Below are 15,159 nucleotides of genomic sequence, written 5' to 3'. Positions count from 1 at the left end.
GACGCCTAGCTTCCTGGACGCGAAAGTGGCCAATCGCAGATACCAGTGTTCAGGTGGGTACCTAAAGTTTGTTCAAGTCTTTGTTTGTTTAACGATACCACTAGAGCACATTGATTTATTAATCAGCGGCTATTTCAACCATTTGGTAATGTTAACATAGTCTTAGAGAGGAAACCCGCTACATTTTTTCTTTCCATTAGTAGCAAAGGATGTTTTATATGAGCCATCCCAAAGACAGGATAGTACATACCACGACCTTTGATATACCAGTCGTGGTGCAAATGTGACCACCGACGGGGATCGATCCCAGACTGACCGCGCATCAGGCGATAGCTTTACCACTGGACTACGTCCTGCCCTAGGTAGGCACCAACGTCCACTTAAAATGTCTAACACTGTATTAAGCATTTTGTCATTTTGAGTTTGTAAAACAGTAAGTGGCTTTCTATTTTGAATTACTAAAATATGTTATAATAAGGTGAGGTGAGGAGTTGTCTCTGATATTAAGTTTCTGAATGTATTTGTGTATTCTGATTTAATCAGAACTTTGCCGGAATTACTAAATGATGTTATACTATGGCGAGGGCAGAAAATCGCCCCAATATTCTGATTGAATGAGAACTTTTAAATGATGTTTGTGTATTATGACTGAATCAGAACTTTTAAATGGGATTTGTTTATTCTGATTGAATCAGAACTTTTTTTTATGGGATTTGTTTATTCTGACTGAATCAGAACTTTGTAGAAATTATTAAACTATGTTATAAATGGCGAGGGGTGAACTATCCCTATACATAATTAACTACCTGAATGTATTTGTGTATTCTGTTCCAATCAGAACTTTCAAATGATGTTATAATATGATGAAGGGAAGAGTTAGCCCTAATATTAACTTTATGAATGTATTTGTGTATTCTGATTGAATCAGAACTTTGTCCGAACCGACACGAGACGTGTCCCGGAGAGGGGTTTGTGGGACCAGACTGCAAGTGTTGGTGTCCCGGAGACCTAGATAGTGTTCACGTCAGGTACTGTGACGGAGGTGACCTTCCCAGACCTTGGCATTCAGCCAACAGTGGTAATTTAATATTTATCTATTCATTTATTTATTTATTTTAATTTTATTTTAAGTACAACTATATGTATTATGTTGTACCATTTATTTGTTTATTTGTTCGTTTAAAAAGTTTCTTTGTTTGTTATTTGTTTTTGTTTATTTGTTCGTTCATCCATCCATTCATTCATTCATTCATTCATTCTTTTAAAGTATGTGTGTGTGTGTGTGTCAGTGTAGTGATATACTACAGCCAAATAATATATTAATAATTTATTAATTTTTTTTTATTGATCGATTGCTACGTTTGTTCGTCCGTCCATCCATCCATCTATCCATCCATTCATCCACCCATCCATCCATTTATGTATCCCATCAAGGCCCCGTTCCACGAAGCGATCTTAGCACTAAGATCACCTTAGTGCATAAGGTAGCTATGCACTTATGGTGATCTTAGGGCTAAGATCGCTTCGTGGAACGGGGCCTTGCACATTAAAATAAACCAACTGAATAATTATAGCGTTGAAGTGTTTACGAACAATGTGCTGGGGTGTCACTAAGTGAAACCTTCCCTTTCTTTATTTCTAGAGTGCGTTGACAGCCACGCACTGTGCTGTATAATGCTGGGGAGAGACCTGTGCGTGTCCGCCGCGTTTCGGAACAAGTGTCAGAGAACCTGCCGTGTCTGCTGATCTCGACGTTGTTAAAGGTGCACAGTCTGGTAGAGACAATACAGGATGCATCATAGGCACTGGCGTAGACCGGAGTGTAGATTGGGGGGGGGGGGGGGGGAGAGCAACTCACTATTGGGACGGGGTGCAACCCACACTATGTACGTATGTCTGTCTGTCTGTCTGTCTGTCTGTTTCTCTCTCTCTCTCTCTCTCTCTCTCTCTCTCTCTCTCTCTCTCTCTCTCTCTTTCTCTCTCTCTCTCTGTGTGTCTCTCTCTCTCTCTCTCTCTCTCTCTCTCTCTCTCTCTCTCTCTCTCTCTCTCTCTCTCTCTCTGTGTGTGTGTGTGTGTGTCTGTCTCTGTGTGTGTGTGTGTGTGTGTGTGTGTCTGTGTGTCTGTCTCTCTGTGTGTGTGTGTGTGTGTGTGTCATTTGGGGTGTGTCATGGTCACAGTACCCCCGCCTCGCTACGACACTGATTACAAGGCTTTACAAAAATCCTAAAACGTTGAAGTCTGTTAGCCTAAAATAAATGTACACAAAACATAAAATAAAAATAAATAAAGTAATAATAATAATAATAATAATAAATAAATAAAAGTTTGTTTGTTTAACGACGCCACTAGAGCACCTTGATTTAATAATCATTGGCTTTTGGAAATCAAACATTTAGTAATTCTGACTCGTAGTCTTCAAAGGAAACCTGTTACATTTTTATACACAGGACAGCACATGCCATGCCGTTTGATACACACTTGTCTATACACAGGACAGCACATGCCATGCCGTTTGATACACACTTGCCTATACACAGGACAGCACATGCCATGCCGTTTGATACACACTTGCCTATACACAGGACAGCACATGCCATGCCGTTTGATACACACTTGCCTATACACAGGACAGCACATGCCATGCCGTTTGATACACACTTGCCTATACACAGGACAGCACATGCCATGCCGTTTGATACACACTTGCCTATACACAGGACAGCACATGCCATGCCGTTTGATACACACTTGCCTATACACAGGACAGCACATGCCATGCCGTTTGATACACACTTGCCTATACACAGGACAGCACATGCCATGCCGTTTGATACACACTTGCCTATACACAGGACAGCACATGCCATGCCGTTTGATACACAAGTCCTGGTTGGGGAAAAAAAGAAAGAAAAAAAAAAGAAACAATAAAAAACATATACATTTTAGTGCTGGCTTAAAGTATCAGTTTCCACAAATATTTTATACTATTTAGTTGCACGTTGTTTAAAACTGCTTGCTTACATGATCAGTTTTCACAAATATTGTACATTATTTAGTTACACTTTATTTAAAACTTCTTGCTTAAATGATCAGTTTTCACAGATATTTTACATTATTTTGTTACACTTTACAACTGCTTACTTAAATGATCAGTTTTCACAAATATTTTACATTATTTAGTTACACTTTACAACTGCTTGCTTACATGATCAGTTTTCACAAATATTGTACATTATTTAGTTACACTTTATTTAAAACTTCTTGCTTAAATGATCAGTTTTCACAGATACTTTACATTATTTAGTTACACTTTACAACTGCTTACTTAAATGATCAGTTTTCACAGATATTTTACATTATTTAGTTACACTTTACAACTGCTTACTTAAATGATCAGTTTTCACAGATATTTTACATTATTTAGTTACACTTTACAACTGCTTACTTAAATGATCAGTTTTCACAAATATTGTACATTATTTAGTTACACTTTATTTAAAACTTCTTGCTTAAATGATCAGTTTTCACAGATACTTTACATTATTTAGTTACACTTTACAACTGCTTACTTAAATGATCAGTTTTCACAGATATTTTACATTATTTAGTTACACTTTACAACTGCTTACTTAAATGATCAGTTTTCACAGATATTTTACATTATTTAGTTACACTTTACAACTGCTTACTTAAATGATCAGTTTTCACAAATATTGTACATTATTTAGTTACACTTTATTTAAAACTTCTTGCTTAAATGATCAGTTTTCACAGATACTTTACATTATTTAGTTACACTTTACAACTGCTTACTTAAATGATCAGTTTTTACAGATATTTTACATTATTTAGTTACACTTTACAACTGCTTACTTAAATGATCAGTTTTCACAGATTTTACATTATTTAGTTACACTTTATTTAAAACTTCTTGCTTAAATGATCAGTTTTCACAGATATTTTACATTATTTAGTTACACTTTACAACTGCTTACTTAAATGATCAGTTTTCACAGATATTTTACATTATTTAGTTACACTTTACAACTGCTTACTTAAATGATCAGTTTTCACAGATACTTTACATTATTTAGTTACACTTTACAACTGCTTACTTAAATGATCAGTTTTCACAGATATTTTACATTATTTAGTTACACTTTACAACTGCTTACTTAAATGATCAGTTTTCACAGATACTTTACATTATTTAGTTACACTTTACAACTGCTTACTTAAATGATCAGTTTTCACAAATACATTATATTATTTAGTTACACTTTACAACTGCTAGCTTACATTATTAGTTTTCACAAACGCAACGTGTTCCTGGTCGCCAAGGTGTTTTTATCAGAAGCACAAAAGATACATATTTAAAATCTGGCATGAAACACTTTAATGACATTCCTTTCTTTTGTCTTACTATACCCATCTTGACAGGCGAGATGTCAGTCAGTCAGAAGAGACAAAACCTTTTTCACACCAAACCAGCCGAGCTGATCTCTACTAAACACACCAAAGACTTTCCAGCTTGTATCAGTGCAGTACCTACCAACAGGTGCTCCCGAAGTTTGATGCGACTCACTTCGTTTGGACTGAATATTTAACTGAATATTCTTTACACTGTCAATTGTAATATAGTGTATGAAAATAAAGTGTTATGTAGTGAAAAACTTAACAAAACGTTATTATTTATTTCGATATCGTTCACATTGTCAACATTTTCACCCTCTTCGTTTTGGTACCAAAACCACAACCATCTGCCATAGTTGTACATAAACAGTTGACTTTGTCACGAATATTAGAAATCCGAAGGATGTATATTTCAGTCAAGGATCTCTTCGGGTGTGGCAGTCCTCCCATAGTCGAGATACTAAAGTGCTGTCGGAAATAGAATAAAAATTATTTTCGTCGATTATTTCTTACATAGTAAACAGACAAGTAAATAGTTTGTAAATATCTATTTAATTATAGTCAGCCTAATTTAGCATTTACTTGTTTTGGCTCTCATTGATGTACAAGGTGGTGTTTACTCTTGAAATTAAAAGAAATATATCCGTAAACAGGTGATTTGTGCACTTTATTGGAACAGACTATAACAAAGTTTGGTCAACATATGTCAATTTCATTGCTGTTACAATATGTGAGGGACCATTTCTGATGATGGTTTACCTCTATCCCTCTCCAACACAAAATATTTGTAGACATTTATAAGTAACTTTTGAGCAAAACTGTCAAGAACCATTTTGAGTTTGTGATCTATTTTCCGGTATTAAAGATGCTATCTCAAAGTTGCATAATGACAGCTATTGCAAATCATGTTTTTATTAAATTTTGCTTTACCATTTAAAGACTACATCTTTAACTATATGCCCCATAAATGATTATAGGAAATGATTTTATCTACTAGTAGAAAATAAATTTTTATTGGAGAATCTTTATCACAAACAGATGCTCACATATAACGTCTGATATAGCACCTTTAAGTGGTTGCAAGATTGTGTAAATTTCTTCTGTATTTATATTGAATTCATATTCACTAAATATGCTGGTCAAAATTAATAATTTATGCTAAAATTCAAAATAATCAGTTATCTTGCAGTTGTAAATTAAAAGTTTGTTTAAGGGTAAATGAAATTGACACATATCCATCAAAATGTGTTATAGTCTGTTCCAATAAAGGTCACAAATCTGTTTACTGACATCTTTATTTTAATTTCAAGAGTAAACACCACCTTGTACATCAATGAGAACCCAAACAAGTAAATGCTAAATTAAGTAGCGTATCATTAAATAGGTATTTAAAAAATATATTTACTTGTCATTTTAATATGAAAGAAATAATTGACGAAAATCATTTTTAATCTATTTCCGACACTACTTTAGATGGATATTCATGGATGAACCACTATTTTGTCAAATGCAGAGATACCGCCATGATTAGGAATAACGGTTGTGCCTAGATACACATGGCTGAAACCCTACTGGTGTAGGTGCATGTAGAAATAACTCTCTCTCTCTCTCCCTCTCTCTCTCTCTCTCTCTCTCTCTCTCTCTCTCTCTCTCTCTCTCTCACACACACACACACACAGACGCAATAACACACACACACACACAAACATGCACGCGCGCGCACACACACATACATAGAATTCGTCACGAGTATTTTTTAATATGGAAAATATCAACCGAGTATGTTAATCGGTAGACGAGGTTGATATTTTACATATTAAAAAATACGAGTAGCGAATTCTATTTATCCTATAACAATTCTAAAATAACATTTTAATTATTTTTTTTTATAAATAAATATATATATATAATATATATATATATATATATATATATATATATATATATATATATATATAGACACACATACATCTACACACACACACACACACACACACATCTAAACACATACCCACACACGTACATACACATACATACACATATACACGCACATATACACACATATATACACACGCACCCTAATGGCATGAAAAGGAATATAGGAAGAACAAACTGAAATAATTTACGTTCAATGTAATCAAAATAAAGTTGTACAAGAAAGGACCTACCATAGGCGCATAGTTATGTTATAATCCCCAAGAACTGGGGGGGGGGGGGGGGGGGGGGGGTTAGAATTAGTGGTGGGGAATTCTCACATCTTCAGCACGTGGCGAATTAAAAATGGGCATCCGACTAGCCCGAGTACTCTGCGGTAAGAGAGCACACGACGGACACGTGGGCAGTGAGAACGCTCTCATTACGTCATAACTGTCCACGTGTTCATCGACTCTCATTACGTCATAACTGTCCACGTGTTCGTCGACTCGCTCATTACGTCATAACTGTCCACGTGTTCGTCGACTCTCTCGTTACGTCATAACTGTCCACGTGTTCGTCGACTCTCTCGTTACGTCATAACTGTCCACGTGATCGTCTTGCTCTCTTACAGCCAGAGTAGTCGGGCTAGGCTTGCCATGGGCCCGAACTTTACCGATCCAATGTAGGAGCAGTCCTGCACTTTGTAAACAGACAAATATGCGTGAAACAAATATAGCTCTGTTGTTGCTTGTTGCCTGTTTTCATTCTTTAATGGAACGTCTATTGTAAACCGATCCTTCAAATCCGCGGTGTTCACTGAGGTATTAGTTGCTTGTTCTGTTTGTGTTTATTGCGTTGTTGACTGTGACGTATGTTGTAAAAAATTGAACTAAATCAAAACCGTTATCAATGAACAAACCGTTATCAGTGAGCAAACCGTTATCACTGATCAAAACCGTTATCAATGAGCAAACCGTTATCACTGATCAAAACCGTTATCAGTTGTCAAAACCATAATCCGTGATCAAAACCGTCATCAATGAACAAAACCGTTATCAGTGATCAAAATCGTTATCAATTATCAAAACCGTTATCCGTTATCAAAACAATAATCCATGATCAAAACCGTTATCAGTGATCAAAACCGTTATCAATGATCAAAACCGTTGTCCGTTATCAAAACCGTTATCCGTTATCAAAACCGTTATCCGTTATCAAAACCGTTATCAGTGATCAAAACCATTATCAGTAATAAAACCGTTATCAGTGATCAAAACCGTTATCCGTTATCAAAACCGTTATCAATGATCAAAACCTTTATCAGTGATCAAAACCATTATCAGTGATCAAAACCGTTATCAGTGATCAAAACCATTATCAGTAATTAAAACCGTTATCCGTTATCAAAACCGTTATCAATGAACAAACCGTTATCAGTGAGCAAACCGTTATCACTGATCAAAACCGTTATCAATGAGCAAACCGTTATCACTGATCAAAACCGTTATCAGTTGTCAAAACCATAATCCGTGATCAAAACCGTTATCAATGATCAAAACCGTTAACAGTGATAAAAACCGTTAACAGTGATCAAAACCGTTATCGGTGATCAACACCGTTGTCCATGATCAAAACCGTTATACGTGATCAAATCCGTTATCCGTGATCACAACCGCTATCAGTGATCAAAACCGTTATCAATGATTAAACAGTGATGGTAATACTTTTATTAAAAAGGAATGTTTACTGCATAGGTGTAGGAAGCAGTAGCAGTAGCGATTTTTTAATATCTCTCTCTCTCTCTCTCTCTCTCTCTCTCTCTCTCTCTCTCTCTCTCTCTCTCTCTCTCTCTCTCTCTGTGTGTGTGTGTGTGTCTCTGTCTCTCTCTCTCTGTGTCTCTCTCTGTGTCTCTCTCTCTCTCTCTCTCTCACTCTCTCTCTCTCTCTCTCTCTCTCTCTCTCTCTCTCTATGTGTATATATATACACACACACACACACATCTATATGCGTGCTCCCCCCCCCCCCTCCCCATACCTACACTCGTTTTGTTACCTGCCTACGCCACTGTGTAGTTGTTAGTATTTGATTTTATGTTCTTTCTGATGTCAGTATTAACAAAAACGACATCATTCGGATTTCACTGCTCACTAATGGCTTCGAATTATGTTTATAACACTGAGCAGTCGCTGTCAACAGAACTGGAGACGCTATCCGATCCATTGTTTTAACACTGAAATACGAGCCTATAGAATATACGTTATGTGCTCAGTGTTGTGTTAATTTCATTGGTCTCTATTGGGACAAAGGTTAAAAATAAACCCTATACAATACACATTTGTACATACTAACGATGCCACCTTGTGTTTAATCAATATTAATTGTGTTATGGATTCCGCACTGATTGGGAAGTTAACCTGTATGTTAATAAACTACACAGTAACGTCATTCAACCGTGATTCTAGAAATGATGCTGCATTTTCAACATTGACGGCCTATTTGTACAGTTTTAAATGACTGCAGTTTTGTTTTTACTGTATCCAAGCAATTATTGCAAACTTTATCAGACTATCTTACGTTGTCGTGTGTAGGATCTCCTGCTGAGTGTCAGTCCTCTTACAGACGAGTCACGCGGAAGGGATACTTTGTGGAAACATTTATTGCAGAATTTATCAACCTACCGTACGCTGTCTTGTATAGGATCTCCTGGTGAGTGGCAGTTTTCCCATAGACGAGTCACGTGGTAGGGATACTGCATGTGCTTATTTAATTGATTTTCACTGAAACTATCAACATATCAATTTTGTGATGTCATCACAGTTAATTTACATGTCCATTAAAGTTCACTCAACGTAGTCTGATTAATAATTGGTAATCAGCATTAAGTAGATTATAGTCATCTGACATGAAATTAACACCAACACCTGTTTCATAGAATAGTTTCCGAAATCAATCCCAGAAAGTAGCTAAGAATGAAACTACAGCCATTGTGTTAACCAGAGTAGTCTTAAAATTACATTTTAACATCACAAACTAGTCTTAAAATTACATTTTAACTTCACAGACTCTTCTTAAAATTATATTTTAACTTCACAAACTAGTCAGAGACTCGTCTTACAGTTACATAGTAACGTCAGTGAAATATAATTAACATACGATTTCATTCAATTTAGAAACGACAAAACCGTTACACATGATCAAGGCCGCATATCTGCACACTGCAGAGTCGAAGGGGTATTTGGCAAACTAGGTTCAGTCGCTTTAATACCAGCTCTACAATTTAACAGTTCTTCACTCGACAGCAGTTTGTGCACGCCATCAACTCTCAAGATGACCTGTTTCATGCAACTGTTTTCCAAAGTGTACACAATTGGTGTTGTAGTAGCCGATAGATCATCGCCGACTGACGCTAATACCCGAGTGGGATGCGCCATCTCGTGTTCTTATAACACATCCTGTTCCTCGTTCTTCTTCAACCACCAAACCGGATCTTGTCATCTGCACACACGATGGATCAACAGTTTGGTCTCAGCCTCGAACGGTGTGAACTACTATGTAGTTTTCCAAGGTAAATCACATTACCTTTATTCTACTTTCTTTCTTTCTTAAATAGTTTATTTATTTATTTATTTTCATGTGTTTCTTTGTGATACTAATAGTAAATCAACAACAATTTTTATCTTACATTGTGATTTATTCAATATTTTCTATTTTTCTTTTATCTTTATTCCATTTTATGATTTACCATGACAACAGTATGTTATTATTATTTTACTTTGTGATTTACTCAAACAGTTTATTTATTTTTATTTTCATATTACTTAGGTTTTTACTTGGACAAAGAGAAACAGATGTATTGTTCTATTTTCCTCTGTAAAATAGTATATTTATTATTATTGTTATTTTAAATTTTTTTTTAGTTTTTGAGCGATTCACTCAAACGTACATGTACATTTGTTTGCTTTTTATATTGCTTTGTGATTTAATCAAACGTTTAGTTATTATTTTACAGTTATTAGTTTACAGTTATTATTTTACAGTTATTATTTTATTATTATTTTCTTCTTTTTTGTGTGATTTACTAGAGTAAAATATTTATTTCATTATTGTGATTTACTAAGGTAGAATTTGTTTTTATAATTTCATATCATTTTGGTACACGATGAAACTTGTAGATTTTTTGAATGTTTAAAGACATTTGGCAAAATAGTGGTTGATTTTACGAATCTCTACCCAGTGCCACGTCTTTATAATGTAGGGATTTGTGAAGGGGCAGTGTATAGCTCTGTGGTACAACGTTCACTCGATGCGCGGTCGGTCTAGGATCGATCCCCTTCGGTGGGCCCATTGGGCTATTTCTCGTTCCAACTAGTGCACCACGACTGGTATATCAAAGGCCTTGGTATGTGCTATCATGTCTGTGGGATGGTGCATATAAAAGATCCCTTGCTACTAATGTAAAAATGTAGCAGGATTCCTCTCTAAGACTAAATGACAAAATAACCAAATGTTTGACATCCAATAGCCGATGATTAGTAAATCAATGTGATCTAGCAGTGTCGTTAAACAAACCAAAACGTTTTCCTCCTCAAATTTGGAGTAGTCATATGATAGTCTATATAAATGTGAACTAAACTTATGTCTATTTTTATTTTCCCTACCCCATAAATTGTCTTGCCAAGATATGTTCTCATGGGTAAATTTAATCCGTCCTAAACCACAATGAAACCCAACATATGAATAATCTTACAGCCCACCAGGATTCGTTAGGCGTGTGTCTTTATTTCATACCAAAACTTATTGGCTACCAGTGCATTAGAAGAACGAGGATGTGGGTGAACTATATTTTTGATGCACAGGTTTCTGCGAACTTGATGGCTACCAATTCATCAGAAGATCGGGAATGTGTGTGAAAATATCGTCAGATAAGAAGACGTGGCTACAGGCTAAAGCAGTGTGCGAATCTGATGACAGCAGACTCGTAAAGATTGACACAGAAGACAAAATGAATGACATCTCAGACATATTACTGGCTGGTAAGTCATTCCCCATTACAACCCTTAAAGATTCACACATTAGTAAAATGAGGGACATCTCAGACATATTACTGGCTGGTAAGTCACCCTCCATTACACTCCTTAAAGATTCACACATTAGTCAAATGAGGGACATCTCAGACATATTACTGGCAGGCAAGTCACTCTCCATTACACCCCTTAAATATTCACACATTAGTCAAATGAGGGACATCTCAGACATATTACTGGCTGGTAAGTCACCCTCCATTACACTCCTTAAAGATTCACACATTAGTCAAATGAGGGACATCTCAGACATATTACTGGCAGGCAAGTCACCCTCCATTACACTCCTTAAAGATTCACACATTAGTCAAATGAGATACATCTCAGACATATTACTGGCAGGTAAGTCACCCTCCATTACACTCCTTAAAGATTCACACATTAGTCAAATGAGATACATCTCAGACATATTACTGGCTGGTAAGTCACCCTCCATTACACTCCTTAAAGATTCACACACACACAAGCGCACACACACACGCACACGCACACACACACACGCACATAAACAGACACTCACATACACACACAGACACACACACACACACAAACACACAAGCGCACACATACACACAGGCAGACACGCACACACACACACACACACACACACACACACAGACACACATACAGTCACAGACACGCACACATACACACACAGACACGCACACACACAGACACAGACATACACGCACACACATTCACACACACACACACACACGCACACACACACACACATACATACAGGCACAGACACACACATGCATACACGCACACGCACACACACGCACACACACAGAGACACCCACACATACACACAGACACATACACACACACACGGGCAGACACACACACACACACGCACACGCACACCACACACACACACACACGCGCGCGCGCGCACACACACACGCGCGCGCGCGCACACACACACACAGACACGCACGCACACGCGCGCGCGCACACACGCACACGCGCGCGCGCATACGCACGCACACACACACACACACACACACGCGCGCGCGCGCACACACATACACACACGCACGCACGCGCGCGCACACGCACCCGCACACACACACACAGTGTAGTACTCTTATAATGAATTGGAAGGAGCCATGACGTTTAGTTCGTTATTGGGTTTGTTTTCGTGGTACACATTTCCATAAGTTCGACATTTATTAAATACTTTATTTTTGTTTTCTTTGTTAGTAGCGACCTAACTGCTTAAAAACCTATCACGATGTGTACGTTGAAATCAAACACATACATGTATACACAATATTGTGTTTTTGCTTCGAATACAAGTTCGTTGTAAGTAGTTCGTTCAGTACAATAAAATTTATCGATAATATATAGGGAGATATAGCATGACCTTTCGATCAGTTCGTTCTGTCTAAGCAGGGGCGAGACGTAGCCCAGTGGTACAGCGCTCGCTTGATGCGCGGTCGGTTTGGGATCGATCCCCGTTAGTGGGCCCATTGCGCTATTTCTCGCTCCAGCCAGTGCACCCGACTGGTACATTAAAGGCCGTGGTATGTGTTATCCTGTCTATGGGATGGCACATATAAAAGATCCCTTGCTGCTAATTGAAAAGAGTAGCCCATGAAGTGGCGACAGCGGGTTTCCTCTCTCAATATATGTGTGGTCCTTAACCATATGTCTGACGCCATATAACCGTAAATAAAATGTGATGAGTGCGTCGTTAAATAAAATATTTCATTCCTTCGTTCTTTCTAAGCATGTTCTTTATAATTGTACTTTGCTCTCTATATACGTTACACACATTTTATTGTTTAAAATATCCGTGTTTTCTACATCTGAAGTGTTTCTGGTCTCGTTTTTGTGTTGTTGTAATATCCCAAAATGCAGTTTTTATAATTCTAAAAAAGCACTTCTTCTTAGAAGATGGTTATCGAGCCACGGTTTACTCTTATTTTAGACAGCATTTCCACGTTTATACATCACTCTAGTTTCACTCAGTCATAACTTTATACAGATATCTTACAAGTTTGTAGGTTAACCAAACTTAGTGTCTACTTTGTCGGGATGAAAGTAGGTTTTGTGCCTTTAAAGGGACATTCCTGAGGTTGTTGCATTGTAAGATGTTTCCGACTAATAAAACATTTCTACGATTAAACTTACATATTAAATATATTTTCTTGTTTAGAATATCAGTGTCTGTATGTTCAATGTGTTTCTGGTCGTCTTAATATTTGTAAGAAGCCCATCATACGTACGGCAAAAAAACATATTTTAGGAAATAAAATGAAATTTAATCAAGTACAAATATTAGAACGATCAGAAGCACATTTAATATACAGCAACTAATATGTTATGCAGAAAAATATATTGTATCGTTAAAAAGTCTCTGTTAGTCGATAACATCTATAAAATTGCAGCAAACTCGGGAATGTCCCTTTAAGAAACTTGCAGTCCTTTGTTATGTTACATTTCAGAGTACCAAGGGAAGGGGTTTTTCATAGGCTTAAGCGACCCCAGCCACACTGACTCATGGGAATGGACTGACGGGAGTTCCGTGCAACAAGCGTGGTGGCGACCAGGTGAGCCGAGCGCTCACGCTAATGAATTCTGTGTGATGACGTTTCCTCCATTGCATGGCTGGAATGATGCTAATTGTGACGCTAAATTCGAGTACATATGTGAAAAGTTATAACATCTATAAACAGGCGTCGAAATGATCATGGTTCTAGTAATCCATGGTACAGGTATAAAAAAATACAGACATGGTAACCTGTGATTTACGACACATCTATCACGTTTACATTACCGCAGATATAAAGATTATTATACGAGCTTGTGTGTCGTACTGATTTTACGAAACGAGTGGCATGATTCTTGTATTGCCCGAGCGTGTGCGAGAGTAATACATGAATCCTGACACGAGTTTCGTAAAATCAGTACGACTCACACGCGAGTGTAATAATTTCTTTATTATCCATATTATTATTGTTGTTTTCTTTATGAATAACAAGACCCAACTCAAAATGTTTCAGCCACAACTAGAAGGTGATGACGAAATGACGTCATATTTCAAAGGCACAGTCTGAGCTAGGACTGGAGAAGCAACGTCATGTTATGACGTCGCTTCTCAAAATTATTTCATTGCACTTGTTATTACACGTGTGCTTCATATGATTATTATGAACTCGGTTGTGTTGAACTATATGGATAATAAACACTGGTACTATGTTATGTATTTATAGTGCTGTTCTTATTGTACTGAACTTGAACATATATTGATAAAAATAAAACCCACCCATAATTGGTCAAACATTAGAGCTTAGATTTTGTGTACTCGACAGGATAGCACATACGATGTCCATTGATATACCAGTTGTTGTGCACTGGATGGGACGATATATATCCCAGATAAGCCTACTGCCAGGGATCGATCCTAGACCGATCGCGTTACCACTGGGCTACGCCGTGCCTCATTGAAAAGCGTTAAACTGGTGGCGATGGAGAAGGGCCCGTGTTTAGAAGGAGGGGGATGATGTGGATGGTATGTATTGGTGTGAGTATCCTCTAGTGTTATTCTAGTATATGTGAGAGTAGCGCAAGAGATGACTGTGTGCAATACTTCGGCAGTCGTCGACGACACAAAGGAAGCCAGCTGCTGTATCTGAAGAACCGGTCTCGGCGGTGTAGTGGTTAAGCCATCGAACTACAGGCTGGTTAGTACAGGGTTCGCAGCTCGTTAACGGCTTCAACCCTGAGCGATTTGTTA

At 37.4% G+C, this 15,159-nt stretch overlaps 1 protein-coding gene across 3 annotated transcripts in view; it reads left to right on the top strand.

Annotated features, from left to right (window-relative positions):
- The window catches only part of LOC121373724 (zinc metalloproteinase nas-1-like), a 27,639-nt gene extending 22,967 nt beyond the window's left edge, over positions 1 to 4,672 (top strand). For all 3 annotated transcript variants that reach the window (XM_041500476.1, XM_041500478.1, XM_041500477.1), the window contains exons 7-10: positions 1 to 53; positions 929 to 1,078; positions 1,643 to 1,763; positions 4,441 to 4,672. The exon at positions 1 to 53 is cut by the window's left edge and continues 80 nt beyond it. In XM_041500476.1, the coding sequence (XP_041356410.1) occupies positions 1 to 53; positions 929 to 1,078; positions 1,643 to 1,746 (307 nt within the window). In that variant the 3' untranslated portion in view covers positions 1,747 to 1,763; positions 4,441 to 4,672. The remainder of the gene's footprint in view (positions 54 to 928; positions 1,079 to 1,642; positions 1,764 to 4,440) is intronic.
- Positions 4,673 to 15,159: the final 10,487 nt, after the last annotated feature.

This window comes from Gigantopelta aegis, chromosome 5 (assembly GCF_016097555.1).
Source record: "Gigantopelta aegis isolate Gae_Host chromosome 5, Gae_host_genome, whole genome shotgun sequence".
Classification (NCBI taxonomy): Eukaryota; Metazoa; Mollusca; class Gastropoda; order Neomphalida; family Peltospiridae; genus Gigantopelta; species Gigantopelta aegis.
Note: the sequence above shows the minus strand (reverse complement) of the source record. Positions and strands in the feature narration are given on the sequence as shown.